This window comes from Puma concolor, chromosome A1 (assembly GCF_028749965.1).
Source record: "Puma concolor isolate L17-30 chromosome A1, mPumCon1.1.hap2, whole genome shotgun sequence".
NCBI classification, from domain to species: Eukaryota; Metazoa; Chordata; class Mammalia; order Carnivora; family Felidae; genus Puma; species Puma concolor.
In genome coordinates, this window is record NC_141667.1 from 28,109,430 (window position 1) to 28,123,910 (window position 14,481).

At 43.7% G+C, this 14,481-nt stretch overlaps 2 protein-coding genes across 9 annotated transcripts in view; both read left to right on the forward strand.

The window, feature by feature from the left end:
- Nucleotides 1–1,990, forward strand: part of RAI14 (retinoic acid induced 14) — a 144,501-nt gene extending 142,511 nt beyond the window's left edge. For all 5 annotated transcript variants that reach the window (XM_086676776.1, XM_086676782.1, XM_086676794.1 and 2 more), the window contains one exon: nucleotides 49–1,990. In XM_086676776.1, coding sequence (XP_086532902.1) covers nucleotides 49–126 — 78 coding nt within the window. In that variant the 3' untranslated portion in view covers nucleotides 127–1,990. The remainder of the gene's footprint in view (nucleotides 1–48) is intronic.
- Nucleotides 1,991–6,983: 4,993 nt separating this feature from the next.
- The window catches only part of TTC23L (tetratricopeptide repeat domain 23 like), a 58,572-nt gene continuing 51,074 nt past the window's right edge, over nucleotides 6,984–14,481 (forward strand). The window contains exons 1-3 of one of the 4 annotated variants that reach the window (XM_025923760.2): nucleotides 6,984–7,793; nucleotides 9,099–9,169; nucleotides 13,385–13,568. In XM_025923760.2, the coding sequence (XP_025779545.2) occupies nucleotides 9,099–9,169; nucleotides 13,385–13,568 (255 nt within the window). In that variant the 5' untranslated portion in view covers nucleotides 6,984–7,793. The other 3 variants (XM_086676814.1, XM_086676820.1, XM_086676825.1) reach the window with 3 other exon arrangements.

The window sequence follows — 14,481 nt, forward strand, 5'->3', positions numbered from 1 at the left end:
AGGACTGACCTTAAGTTCTAATGATTGTCTTTTGTTTGAATTCCTTAGGGCCAGATGGATGAAGATGTCCAGAAAGTACTGAAGCAGATCCTTACCATGTGTAAAAACCAGTCCCAGAAGAAGTAGAATGGATTCCGTGGCAGGACACTGCCCCCTTGTTGTCCATCTTTGTGTTAGATCCGGAGTTGTCGGCAACCACTGCCATTGTTCTCACTCGTGGTATGCACCGTGGCCCAGCCTAGCTTTTTCCCTTTCCTAAGGCAGCTTTCTTAGGACTGGGTCCAGGAGAGGGCTGTCCTCCCCATAGCTGCTTAGAGACTTGAGAGCAGCACAAGTGAAATGCCCTGGTGTCCCTTCAGATTCCAGAGCCGGAATCTGGAACCAGGGGTCTGGTCCTGGTCCTGGTCCTGGTGCTGGTGGGTGGGCACCTGCTGTGGGACCCGACCAGCTGAGGGGCTTTGTCATCACTGAGCAATATGTTGAGACCTCCCCGCTCAGCGAACGTTGCTTTAGTTCCTACACTCAGGCGGTGTCAGTCAGCACCCAAGAGCCCCTTTGCCTTTGGTTTCCAAGCCCAAAACATGATTTAACTTCTGACCAAAATAGTATGGCACTCGTTATGTGGTGCATACTTAAGAGCCTTTATCATGACATCCTGTGGACGTAAAACATGAATCCCATCATTTCCCCCCCCTCTGCCTTATATAGCTCATCACCCTGCTTGTTAGTCTCAGAGTTTGATGAGCACTCTTAACTAAAATACGAAGTTGAAAAACAAAAGCAAGTTGTCCTTAGAAATTCTTTTGAAGCAAATCGTTGACATATTGCAAATCTTCTATGCAAACTTGCCTCCTGTTATCCGTGAAGCTCAGGAATCCAAACATTCGTGTTTCAACAAGGGACAGTAAACTGCGTGTTTACAGCCAAAAAAAAAAAAAAAATGCCTCATAGTTCTTAACCTCAGTTTTTTAAAAGTGTTTTTTTCTCTACAATATTTTTATTGGCTCTTAAAGATGTTTTCATAGCTAAACCCCTAAATGAGTGAAATTTACATTAGACTCTATTAACAAAGTATTTTTAGATAACCATGCTTATGACTTTTTTAAAGCATAACTTTTTCCTCAGAGTTTGCAGCGATAGCCAAGGTAGTTATGTATTCCCTTTCCAAACTCTACACGAGCTGCCACTGGCCCCCTAGCCTCTCTGCCATCGTGTCCTCACAACTGTAGCACATTTCTGAATATAGAAAATCTTCCTTTTACCCACTGAGTATTTTTGAATACCCCAGCTCTACCAGCACCCATAAATGATCTCTTGGAAGGACTGTTAGCCAATCACTTTTCCACCTTTGAAACCAGAATCCTAACATGGTACACATACATGATGGTGCATAGCAAAGGTCGTGGGGGCAAATACTTCTGTTCCCTTGACTTTCAGGTTAAAAACGTTTCGAACTTGCTTGCAGCTTCCTTATGGCATTGTTTTTGTTGAGAGATGTAAGCTGAATACAGACGTCTCCAAAGTATATAACACAAAGCGTAGGCCTGCTCTGACGGGGTCCACAGAACACAGGGTGCCTGGGCGCACAGGGTGATGGGCTATATTGGAGGATGTGCTCATCTGTATTGGATGAGGACCAACGACCACAAAGCAGAAACGGCTTTCAAGCTTGGTGTTCCTTTTCTTAAGTTGTTTATACTTCACCAATTTCGAAAATGCTCCAAAGAAATGTGAAAGGACCTTTTGTCACAGCACTTAAGAAAATACAAACAACCCCCCCCCTGCCCCCACGCAGAAATGCTGCAGAGTATAAAACTTGAGACATTTTGTAGGACGCCTGACAAAGTGTAGCCTTTTATCTTGTTTCAGGATGCGTATTTATTATAAGTACTCTGGTTAAATATTGAAAAGTTATATGCTGTAGTTTAGCATTTTGCCTTTGTAATTTACAGAAGGTATTGCAGAAAATAAACTTTTGTTTCATTTTGCACCTCTGTTGACTTTTGGTGCCTTCATAAGCATATGTGTATGGCTTCTTAGGATCAGGTCAGAGGCATTGGGTATGATGGTGCTTTCCACCCCAAGTCACACTCAGTGGCTGCCAGTGGTCCACGGTCTCTCGCTGTCACCTCATTTCCATCTCCTAGCATCTTTAATGTCGGACTCTGACACCCCCCCCCCCCCTTCCACTTTAGAAGACCCCTCCGATTACATCACACCCACCCAGATAACCCAGGGAAATCCTTATTTAAGGTCAGCTGATTAGCAGCTCAGCCCCAAGCATCAGCCACTTGTGGGCAGCAGCATCATGGTTCTTCAATTCAAAATTGCCCCTCAGTTGTCTGTTCTCTTTTTAACTATTTAAAAAAAATTTTTTAATGTTTATTTTTGAAGGATAGAGAGAGCGTGAGCATGAGAGGGGCAGAGAGAGAGGGAGACACAGAATCTGAAACAGTCTCCAGGCTCTGAGCTGTGGGTACAAAGCCTGACACAGGGCTCAAACCATGAGATCATGACCTGAGCCGAAGTGGGACAGTTCACCAACTGAGCCACCCAGGTACCCTAAACTATTTAAAATCTTCCATTAGATTGGTCATTTCTCTTCTTACAAGAAAAAAAAAAGATACGTAAAATATCTTGGAGAAATACCGTTCCCTATCACACATTTCTTTTTAACTGTTGCATAATATTTCATAGTTCGATGGTGCTGTATTTTTATTAGTTCCTCATTGATGCTTCAGAATTTTACAGCCCTAAAAATGACGTGATGACTGTCCTATATATAAATGTCTTCATGTACACATGTGAGGACTATTTGGGTAATTTTTAAATTGCCTATTTTCACAATAGCTTCCATCATGTGATACAAGAATGCAGAGAACAAAAGTAGAATGGTGTATGCATCATCACAGCGTGTGTGAGAAAGAATGGCCTTTTTCTTCACACTGGTTGAATAAGACTCATCGTTTTGTTTTCCTTACAGAAACTTGAAGACAGACTGCAAAGCCTTTAATAATTAAACCCACCCAACTTAAGATAAACACATAATACACTGTGTGGGGGAAATGTTCCCAGAACGTGTTGAAGCACAACCTTGTGCAACGTGGCATAACTGTGGAATGCTGGGTGCTGACAGCAGCAGAAACACTCTCCAGCAAAGATGGGGATGATGCTTTCTGAGCAGTTAAAAGGCAGGCTGCAAAACTAAGCGGGGGCTGGGAAAAGCAACAGACCAAGGCATTCACAGAGTGGCAATTTCTGTTCAGCTTTGGGCAAAGAATTCAAGCGTGAGAGTTGCATATTTGTGAAACAATCAAAGGACAAGAGCTCAACTGTGATGGCTGCCATGAGTAAGCCATAGGAGCCTGTCGGTTGAGAGAGCAATCAAAGTGGGTTTCAGCAGATGGAAAAGCTCCTCTGAAGAGGAAGAGATAGAGATGAGTGGAAGGGAAGACATCCCTGCACATTCATTATAAACCAAGCCCTACCATGGGAAGAAACCGTATATTCAAGTACTGTGACTAGATGTACTAGATTATAAATGGAAGATGTGTAGGGGAGAGAAAGGAACAAGACACAGCCAAATACTGTAAGATTTTAACGGGAGAAGTAGCGCGGGTTCCCTTTGACCTCTGGATGTTTTCAAACATATGCAAATTAAGTCAGGTTAAACACACTGAGTAGGCAAAATAGTGGACCTCCCCCCTAAGAGGTCTATGTCCTGACTCCTGGAATATGTGAATATTTTATGTAATATGGCAAAGAAAAATTAAATTGGCAGAATTAAGATTGCTAATCAGCTGGGTTTCAATAACATTGTCCTGGGCTCTATGGTGGGGCTGACTTAATCAGAAGGGTCTGTTAAAGTGGAAGGAGTCAAGAGTCAGAGATTTAAAGATGCTGCCCCGGGGGTGGCTGGGTGGCCCAGTCAGTTAAGCATCTGACTCTTGCTTTCGGCTCAGGTAGTGATCTCATGGTTTATGAATCTGAGCGCCCACGTTGGGCTCCATGCTCACCGTGCAGAGCCTGCTTGAGAACCTCTCTCTCCCTCTCTGCCCTGCCCCCTACTCGTGCGCTCTCTCTCTCTGAATAAACAAACATTAAAATAAAGATGCTGTGCTGCTGGCTCTGAGGGTGGAGGCTGAAGCCACAAACCAAGGAACGCAAGTGGTCTCTAGAAGCTGGAAAAGGCAAGAAAACACGATTCTCCCGAAAGCCCCTAGAAAGACCCAGCCTCGTTTACACCTTGTCTCTAGCCCAGTGACAGCCACTGCAGACTTCTGACCTCCAGAACCATGACATAATAGACTTGTGTTGTTTTAAGCCAATAAATTTGTTGTGATTTGTTACAGCAGTGATAGGGAACTGATATCCATATTGAGGAGCTAGAATCTCTGCTACTGGAGAGTTCCGCAAGATGACTCCAGGCTTCTTAAATATTGCGGAGCACTGATAATAAGCCAGGCACTTTGTTGAGTGCCAAAGGCTCAGTGGTGAACGTAACACCTCCCGCTCACAAGGAACTCACAACTGATCAGACCGGGGCCTGCCACCTGGTAGGGATTCAGTATTCACTGGGTGGGTGGATATTTAGATGAATGAATTGTGTAGAAGGCCCTGCAATCGAGGACCCATTCTTCAGCCTCCGCATTCTTTTTTTTTTTTTTTTTTTTTTTTAATTTTTTTTGTTTTTTCAACGTTTATTTATTTTTGGGACAGAGAGAGACAGAGCATGAACGGGGGAGGGGCAGAGAGAGAGGGAGACACAGAATCGGAAACAGGCTCCAGGCTCTGAGCCATCAGCCCAGAGCCCGACGTGGGGCTCGAACTCACGGACCGCGAGATCGTGACCTGGCTGAAGTCGGACGCTTAACCGACTGCGCCACCCAGGCGCCCCAGCCTCCTCATTCTTAATTGCCATTTTGCTCTTCCTTGAACCCACCAAACTTGCTCCTGCCTCAGGGCCTTTGTACTTGCTGTTATCTTAAAATGTTCTTCTGACATTTGTATTATTTCTCCTTTATTTCCTCCGCTCAATGCCACCTTGTCAGAGAGGCCCTCCTTAACTACTAGCACAATCTATATGTCCACATCACTTTCTAGATCCTTTATCGGACTTTATTTTTCTCCATACAATTTGTCACTTTCATGTAATGTGGTTCACCCAGTTGAGGGAGGAGGGGAGTCCTAAAATCCAGCCCACCCTCTAGTCCCAAAGCTTAACCACTTAACAGGGGGCCTGAGTCTGGATGAAGGAAGAGGCTTTTTTTTAATTCTAATTCACACAAAATTGTTGCCTATTCCCTCAGCTCTGTGTCTTTTTCTAACTTGCAGAGGCATCAGACTATTTACTAATAGCCCTGTTTTTCTTTACCTAGTAGAATAGAAGCTCCAAGACAGCAAAATCTTTGTCTATTTATTTGCTATTGCTTCCCCAACGCTTAGAACAGTATTGGGCACAGAATAGGTTTCTTCAATATGCATTTTTTTTTTCTGAGTGGATGGACAGATGCATGGAGACTGTGAGAAACTTAGAGAGTGCCAATATAATGGTGTCAAGAGGAGATTATGGATGGGATAGTGTGGGAGCTCAGAAGTAAGGTCTCTAACCCATTCTAGAGAGGACAGATGTGTTTTAAGAAATTATACAGTCAAAGGGAAATCTTATTTGCATTTCCTGTTCTTAAGTTTCACAGTCTTTGAAGTTGAAATAATTAGGAGTTAATCACGGTTTATTTGGGGATGGAAGAATCTGGAAGGACCCTGTGCACATGCTTCCTCTGTGTGATTCTGTAACAGCGATGCTTGTTCAGGATCAAGGGAGGGACCGTGAGCCAACACACTGAAAGCAATGTCTGCCCAGATTACTAGCACCGCATTTCAGTTACTGAACAAAGTTTCAGCACATTTACCCGTGACTAAGGTTTACATTTGGGGACAGGGTGAAGATGGCAAGGAAAGAAAAAAACCACACACAGGTTTGACCTGTGTCTTTAACCTTCTTTTAATTTAACCTTCTGAGTCTTTAACCTTCTTTTAATTTTACAGATGAACTACTTCTGGTCAGAGCTAATTAAATGGAGGTAGAACCAGAGTGTCATTCTTAAAATGGGAATTCAGTGCCTGTTCTGATACCTCACTTCCCTTCACCACATGGGCAAAAGCCAGTGCTCAGGAAGGAGAAGTTACACTTAATACACTGAGAGACAAACTCCCAGCCAATTCCCAGAATGACAGAACATTAAAACCTTTCAATTTGATGAAGACCAACTTAACGGTAAGGGAAATGAGAATTAGAGAACAGGAAACCAGTTCTTCCTTTTTATCCTCATATATGTTAAATACTGTTCATAGTAACAAATACTCTTCTTGCATAGAAAATCGAGACCCAGGAGCTGTGATTTGCCCCAGGCCACACGGAGTCAAAACCAGATAGGGGAAATCTTGAAGCTAGTTCATTGCTCTCATCCTTGTTCCATGTTGGGAGATCTCTTAAGAGACAGAATAAAGGGGGTGGGCTCCTTCTAAAATTTTGACTCAGGATCTTGAGCCAACAGTTTTAAACCTTAAGTTAAAAGGCTGTCCAGGTTTTCCTTAAGAGATACTTAAGCAAACTCATTTAAACAGCTCCTCCAACCTATCTTGGTTGGTCTCTCTTGGCAGTCTTGGATCCGTAGCAATTAAACTTCATCCTCCGAACTGGAAAGAACAAACACCAAATCTAAACACCACCTGTGAAGTTCTTAGTAAATGTTTTCCTTCTCTCTCTACCGAGCCTGCTTTTTTGGAAATGAGGACACATCACCTTCAGCTTGACTTGCCATGGGTCCCTCGTTTATTGTAGGGTTCGTGATCATACTCTTATACGCAAGGCTACAGGGCCGGTGCTGTTCCTTCAGGTACTAGCCACAAGCGCCCCTGCACCTGTCAGATCTGAATTATTGTTACTGTGTATGTCAGGCCACTGAAGAGCGGTGGTATACGAACACGTGCTGCATATTTCAGGGCTGTGTGGTGTTTGCCAAATGTGCCCCACCCCCTCGAAAATGTTCCCGGAACTGCTAATCATTAGCAGAATTAGCGGCCCATTGCTTAAACTACTCATTTCCTGCACTCCGCGTTCCTGATCAAGCATGGCTCAAATCTCACCGGGAGAGGCAACACAGACGGTGCCGACACCGTCAGTAGTCATACCTGAGCCTTTTCTCTCCGCTCCCGGAGAGCCAGAACACCGGGGGGGCGGAGGGGGTGCAGGGGGCGCGCAGGGGGGCGCCCATACAGCCGGGTACACCGTACACTACTGCTTTACGTAGGTAGGGTCGTGGAACCCGGCGCTCTCTTCCATCCTCCGGTGGGATTTCTCTCCTCTTCCCGCATCTTCAACCCTGACAGGTAAAGTCCCTTCGAGAAAAACACTGGTGACGTTTCCGCTGCAGCTGAGGGAAGTTTTGAAGGCAAGCCTGAGGCTGTGCGAGTCGCGCCCGGACAAAACAAAAAAGACCGGAAAGCCCAGGTTGGCCCCAGCGGCCCTGAATTTTCCGGGGCCGGAAGTTCCCTGCGTGGCTGTGGCTACAGGCGCCGACGCTCCCGGCTCGGTCGGCGGCGTTCCGTTCCCATGGCAACCCCATTGTCTTCCGAGACGGAACCTGGGCTGCTGGCGCGCCAGACGGACCTCTCAGGGTCTCGCTTCCGCCAGGCACCTTTGCGGCGCTCTGAACGAGGTCCGCCGAGGCCTGGACGCTGACGCCGCTGGAGGAAGCTGAGCTCGCCAGCTGAGGGAGACGAGAAGGGTAGTTCCGGGGCGTGGCTTCTCTGCCCTCGGCCGGGTCGGGGCTCAACCCCTCTTTTGCGGCGCCCAGCGTGTGCTTTTCCTCGTGGAACCTCTGCGGCGGGGACACCGCCCGCCAGAAAGAAGCCTTGGGATGCTCGCCTGGGGCTCGGGATGTGGCGTCAGGGTTTACGAAATTGCGGGGAGAGAAGAAAGGGTTTTGCGTTTGAGAGAGGCGCCAAAGTTTGGTGTTATAATTTATTCAGGGACGTATGGTACCTCGTTGAACAGAACTCAGGAGTTTGAGAACTCACAACTCCTCGCCCTGGCCATAGTTTTGAAAGTCGAGATTAGAAAGAGAAATTAATGAAGTTTCCTTCTGGTTTTTGGATTGTGGACGTTCCGGAGCCTGAGTCAGAGAGAGCTGCTCAGGGCTCAGGTGGGAATGAGTGACCTTCTGCAGGTTGAAATGAGGAGCGACTTGGCGGGTGTTAATGTTGAGTACAAAACCGTGCATTCGATTTGGATTTAAGCGATGGGGAGAGGCATGAGAATTGAATTTCACAAATCATTATCAATCGGGTTTTTGCCACGAGTTTTCAACCATTTCCCCCCATCAGCTAACGACAATACCAAAATAGACGCGTGTGTGTTCCTTAACTGGGACTTCCTATTAAATAGTGGGAATGCCCTAGGGACAAGAAGAATTAACCGATAAACTGGCTATATCTCATTTAATACTGAAAGCCGCTCCTTTGCTTGCATCCATCTTGCAAAACCAATATCAGACTTGAGCAGAACATAGTTTTGATGATTCAGGAACTGTAAATGCACTGGCTTTAAGGGGGCAAGAAAAAGTCAGGGATTTTGGAGGTACTATGGAGTAGGAATTAGAGGAAAGAACTTTTGGGGTGCCTGGGTGGCTCAGTCGGTTAAGCGTCCCACATCGGCTCAGGTTATCTCACAGTTTGTGAGTTCAAGCCCCGCGTCAGGCTCTGTGCTGACAGCCTGGAGTCTGCTTCGGATTCTGTGTCTCCTTCTATCTCTGCCCTTCCCCCACTTGTGCTCTGTCTCTCAAAAATAAATAAATGTAAAAAAAAAAAAAAAATGTAGAGGAAAGAACTTTAATTCAGAGCTTTAATTTGACAAATGTCTTTAATTTCTGCTTTCCAGGTGTCTCTATGCATGAGTGTGTATAGTCTATTTTTGCATTTCAGATGGGTTATATATTTAGGCAGTTTCAGTTTGATGTTAACAGCATCCAACAAAGGGAAAATAGGATAGCTTTTTTTCCCCAAAGCCGACCTCACCTGTGATTTTTGGTAGGAAGATGATGCAAGCCAGCCCCATCCGCATTCCAACCGTCAGCAATGACACGGACTGGGACTTCTGCTTCCACTTGTAAGTAGCTCAGAACCTTGACATCACACTCAGTCACTGGCCTGGAACACAGGGATCTCCCACTTCAGGCAAACCTGGGGTGAGGAGCTTTGAGCGCCTGTTATATAGAAGAGAAGGTTGAAGTTCTGTGATGTGTTTTAATTACGATTCTGCTCTAAGATCCATTTGTATTTGTGCAACCTGTGCAAGAAGGAAAATAATTTTTTCCTAACCTATTTTTTACAGATAGGTTAATTTTTTTTTTAATTATTTTTTTTTTTTAACGTTTATTTATTTTTGAGACAGAGAGAGACACAGCATGAGCAGGGGAGGGGCAGAGAGAGAGGGAGACACAGAATCCGAAACAGGCTCCAGGCTCTGAGCTGTCAGCACAGAGCCTGACGCGGGGCTCGAACTCACAGACCGTGAGATCATGACCTGAGCTGAAGTCGGACGCTCAACCGACCGAGCCACCCAGGCGCCCCAGATAGGTTAATTATAATTGTAACAAGATTGATAAAGTCATGGAGAATTCAATATAACAGAGTTAATGAGCAAATTAAAATTGTGTTGTGAAATAGACAATAAGTAAATTAAACTTTCACATCATAATAGCTAATACTTATTGAGCAAATACTATGTGCCAGGCACTGTTCTAAGTGCTTCTGTATATTAACTCATCTAACTCCCAACGTCCCTGTAAGGGTGGTGCTATTATACTATTATAATTTTATAGCTAAGGAGTATGAATCAAAAACAGGTTCGGTAATTTGCCCAACACGGAGCTAGTGATTTAAACTAAGCGGTCTGACTCCAGAGTCAATTCTTGAACCATTCCTTTGTACCAAGAGTTCCCAACCTTGGCATTGCTGACATTTTGGGGTGGATAACTCTTTGTTGTGGGGGCCTGACCTGTACACTGTAGGATGTTTAGCAGCATTCCTGGTCTCCACCCACTAGATGCCAGTAGCACCGTCCCAGTAGTGAAAAGCTGAAATACCTCCAGAGGTTGCCAAATCTCCCCTAGGGGAAATGTCACCCTTGGTTGAGAACCATTGCTGTATGCCAATGCTATCAAATAGAAATATAATGCAAGTCATAAATGCCAGCCACATAGATAATTTAAAATTTTCCAGTAGCCGTACTAAAAAACAAAAAAGAAATAGGTAAATTGAAGTTTAATAGGATGTTTATCTTAATGTATCCGAAGTATTTTATAAAATAACTAATGAAATATTTTATATGTTTTCTTCAAACTAAGTCTTTGAAATTCAGTGTGTATTTTACACTTATAGCACATCTCAGTTCAGGCTAGCCACATTTCATATGCTTAATAGCCACATGTGACAAGTGGTTAATAGCTTAGTAATTCTGTCCCTCCTCATGAAATATCTTGAGGTTAAGGTTTATGTAATTTTTTTATTTAATATAAAAATTGAAATTAAGATATAGAGTTCATAGTAGAGTATCTTGGAAGGAATCAGATAATTCACATTTATTATTACTAGTCAGAATTCATATTTATTATGGCAACATATAGAATAAGTTACAAACCTGGCAAGGCAGACCTTTCATCCAACCTGCCTCTTCTTATTTATTGACTTTTATTTTATCTTTCAAGGTATCTGACTGGCCAGTATTCTCCAGTCGTCTTATCTTTCATGACAAGATGTTTAATCCAAAGCCAGTTTAAGGTTTTGCATTCTCATTTGTCAAGACCTCGATGTTTCTCCTTCCTTTGAGGTCCCTGCTGTTCAAGCTTACTGCCTTTGGTCTCGGCTTAATTTCATTGAAGGGTGAACTTCAAATATTTAGGGCGTGGGTCACCTGGGTGGCTCAGTTGGTTAAGCATCCGACTCCGGCTCAGGTCATGATCTCATGGTTCCTGAGCTCGAGCCCCACATTGGGCTCTGTGCTGACAGCTCAGAGGCTGGAGCTGCTTCAGATTCTGTCTCTCTCTCTCTCTCTCTGCCCCTCCCCCACTCACACTTGGTCTGTCTCTCCAAAATGAATAAACGTTAAAAAAAATTAATAAAAATAAATAAAATAAAATAAAATATTTAGGGCTTATAATTTTTAAGATCCATAATTGACAATCTCTTTGGTGACCCTGATATATTGAACTTCTGCTCCAGATCTGTGAAGTATGCAGCCTAAGCAAAATCTTCTACTGAGGGACTAAATTTTCTTCTATTTTTCTTGACTCACGATCTCTTGCCACAGATTCCCTCTATCTTCAGTATTTTGCAAGTATCCTAAAGACTACCGTTTCTCTTTTCATTCATTTGTTCATCCTTTAACAAGCCATTCATTATTTGTTGTTACTGTAAGCCAGGTATCAGGGTTTCAGAAACAAATGAGATTTAGCCCTGGCTCTGGTGGAGTTTATTTGCTAGAAAGTGAAGACTCAGAAACAAAACAAATTTTGAAAATGAGACTATAATGTGATTTGCAGTATAGTAGAAATTTGGAGGAAATTTTTGCAAGCCCTTCTGCTTACTACTCCAGTGCAAGACTCCAGCAGAGGTGACGCCTGAGTTGGGTCTTGAAGGAGGAGTATGGAATTCACTAGGCAGAGAGGAGGGAAATGTAGCACCTACCTTCTGATCACATTACATCAGCCATGTTCTCTGGCTTTTCCATTGAGTTTGTGTGTCTTCTGAAAGCACACTTCTGTTTCTTGCCTGAAGAAATGTTGCTCTCCTATCCACTTGACCTGGTTTGCTCATATACCTCTGGGTAGGTTATTTAGAACAGGAAGTCTGGATGGATATTAACATCTCATTTTTCAAACCTAATGTGAAAGATTACACTTGACATTTGTTTTTCTTTCTGTGTTTTCCTTTTTTTTTTTTTTTACAGTGAACATTCATTACTTATCAGTGGAAAAGGAAGATAAATTTTATTCTTAAAACTATATAGGGGTTGAATTTTTAAAAGCTATTGTGAATACAAAAGTGATTCTTTTGGGGGACTTGTTTATAATTAATTGAACATTCTGTTGTTGCACTTGAGATTTTAGAATTCCATTTGTTCTGGATCACTTTGATTTTTCTGGCCATGTTAGGACATGGTTATGTCTTTGGTGTGTATAAGATTAACTCTTGACTTTTATCTTTACCGTTTCCAATCACCCGTTCATAATTATGTTCAGCTTTGAAGTCAGAGATCTACATTGAGCAAGTGAGAAAGGAGAGGGGAGAAGGAGGGTAGGAGAGAGAGAGAGAGGTGAGTGGAGAGGGGGAGATTTTCAACCCACTCAGCTCTTTTTAATACATTTATCTGTAACACAACTGAGAGTTCCATTTTGCTTCTGAATGTGCTCTTGACTGTGTGGAGTTCCCTGCCCTCTCCTTGGTGGGGCCACATCTTGCTTTAGTTAGTCGGCCACTACTTTTAAGAAATATGGAAGAGGACACGTGAAGTCTAGCCACAAACTGTTAATTCCCTTCCCATTAATTCATTATATCCGTTTTCTTTCCTGGTTTGAATCAGAATTTTATTTTTTTTTTTTAATTTTTTTTTTTTTTTCAACGTTTATTTTATTTTTGGGACAGAGAGAGACAGAGCATGAATGGGGGAGGGGCAGAGAGAGAGGGAGACACAGAATCGGAAACAGGCTCCAGGCTCTGAGCCATCAGCCCAGAGCCCGATGCGGGGCTCAAACTCACAGACCGTGAGATCGTGACCTGGCTGAAGTCGGACGCTCAACCGACTGCGCCACCCAGGCGCCCCTGAATCAGAATTTTAGAATATAAAAGATCTTTGAAATCTTCCAATTCACCACCTTCATTTTGTAGGTGAAGAAACCAAATCAGGGAGCTAATAAAATGATTATAGCTAATGCTAAAATAGTACTTACTAAATAGCAGGCACTATGCTAAGTGATTCATGAGTATTATCTGATTTAATCCAATAATCTCATTGGATTGACCTCATTTTACAAAGAAGCAAATTACGTGATAACTTGCTTAGGGTCATGTGGTTAGTAAGTAGCAGAGCTGGGACTCTGCTGTAGGTGGGTGGTTTGCCAAATCTGTTTTATTTGAATCAACACATTGCCATCCTGATTCTGGGCTTCAAGGGTGACAAGAGCTTATCACCAGACTTTATTCCTTCAAGTTTATGTTAGCATATCCCTAGCCCCCGGCTGGGAGGGCTGTGTCCTTCAATTTTACCTTGTTTGAGATATGCAGAGGTCAGATCTGAATCCATGCCCCTCGCTGGTATCTACAGGTCACAGCAAGCCAAGAAGCCAGCATACCAGCAAAGAGATGAACTGTATTCATCTAGCGGGTCTGGAGAGAGTGAAGAAGACACTAAGGCCACGGAGGAGATGGCCGTAGGCTGCATGTCTCTTCCTGAAGACAAATTGGCCCAATCCCAGAAGAAAATAGCTCAGCTGATGAAGAAAAAAATGGTAAAACCAAAAAAGCTCACTAGGTTTTAGTTTCCCTTTAAAAATATGTCCATGATTACAGAATCTCTGCCTTAACTGGAGATTGAAGCACTCAAAGTAGAGGAAGTTGTATTTCTTTATAGGTGGAAGAAACGAAAGCAGAGCATAGTTGGGTAGCCAGCCTGCCCTCAGGCTCCACACAGGGCTCACTGTGCATTCTTTTATGGAATAGCTGTGCTCCTGGCTTTAGACTAAAAATTAATGCTTTATTCTTTGTGTTGATGTTTGATGGATGACCTTTCAGTAAAAAACTTTTCAAAAAGTCTCTCCTGAAAGGTTTCAGAATGGTATCTCTTGGGTGACAGGAAAGGCCAGGCTAGTGAGGCAGGAGGCTGAGAACAAGAGTAGCCGGGCTGAGGTCCAGGCTCAGAAGCAGCAAGGATATAAGTAAGATGCCAGCGGTTTCATTGGACTCATAAGCAAATGAAAGCACCAGAAACAGGAGGTAGCAGCAGAGGTCGAGGTCCAGGTATGCATTTCTAAGAACAAGGCAAAGACTTGTAACTAGGACCTCGCTTAATGAGAGTGTTCAAAATGCAGGAACCTGAGACAGGATGACAGTGACCTTCACTATTAGAATGCGGGCACCCGTCTGCTCCCAGGGCATGATTTATCAGCAGAGGAATTCATGCAGTGACTTCCTGGCCAAGGAAAAAAATGAGCTTAAAATCATGTATGGAGAAAGGTCTGTAGATGGCTTTAGGAAAGGCTGAGAGACACCTCACAGGCAGTTGATAGAGGCTGATACCCCTCGTTGGATCTACCTATACATTTACCCCACCTTTGTAAATTGTTCAGAGGACTTGCAGAGGACGGCCGCCTTGGCCTGTACCCATTAGTGTCTCACAGACCCAGGCCAGAACCTTCACTTTTA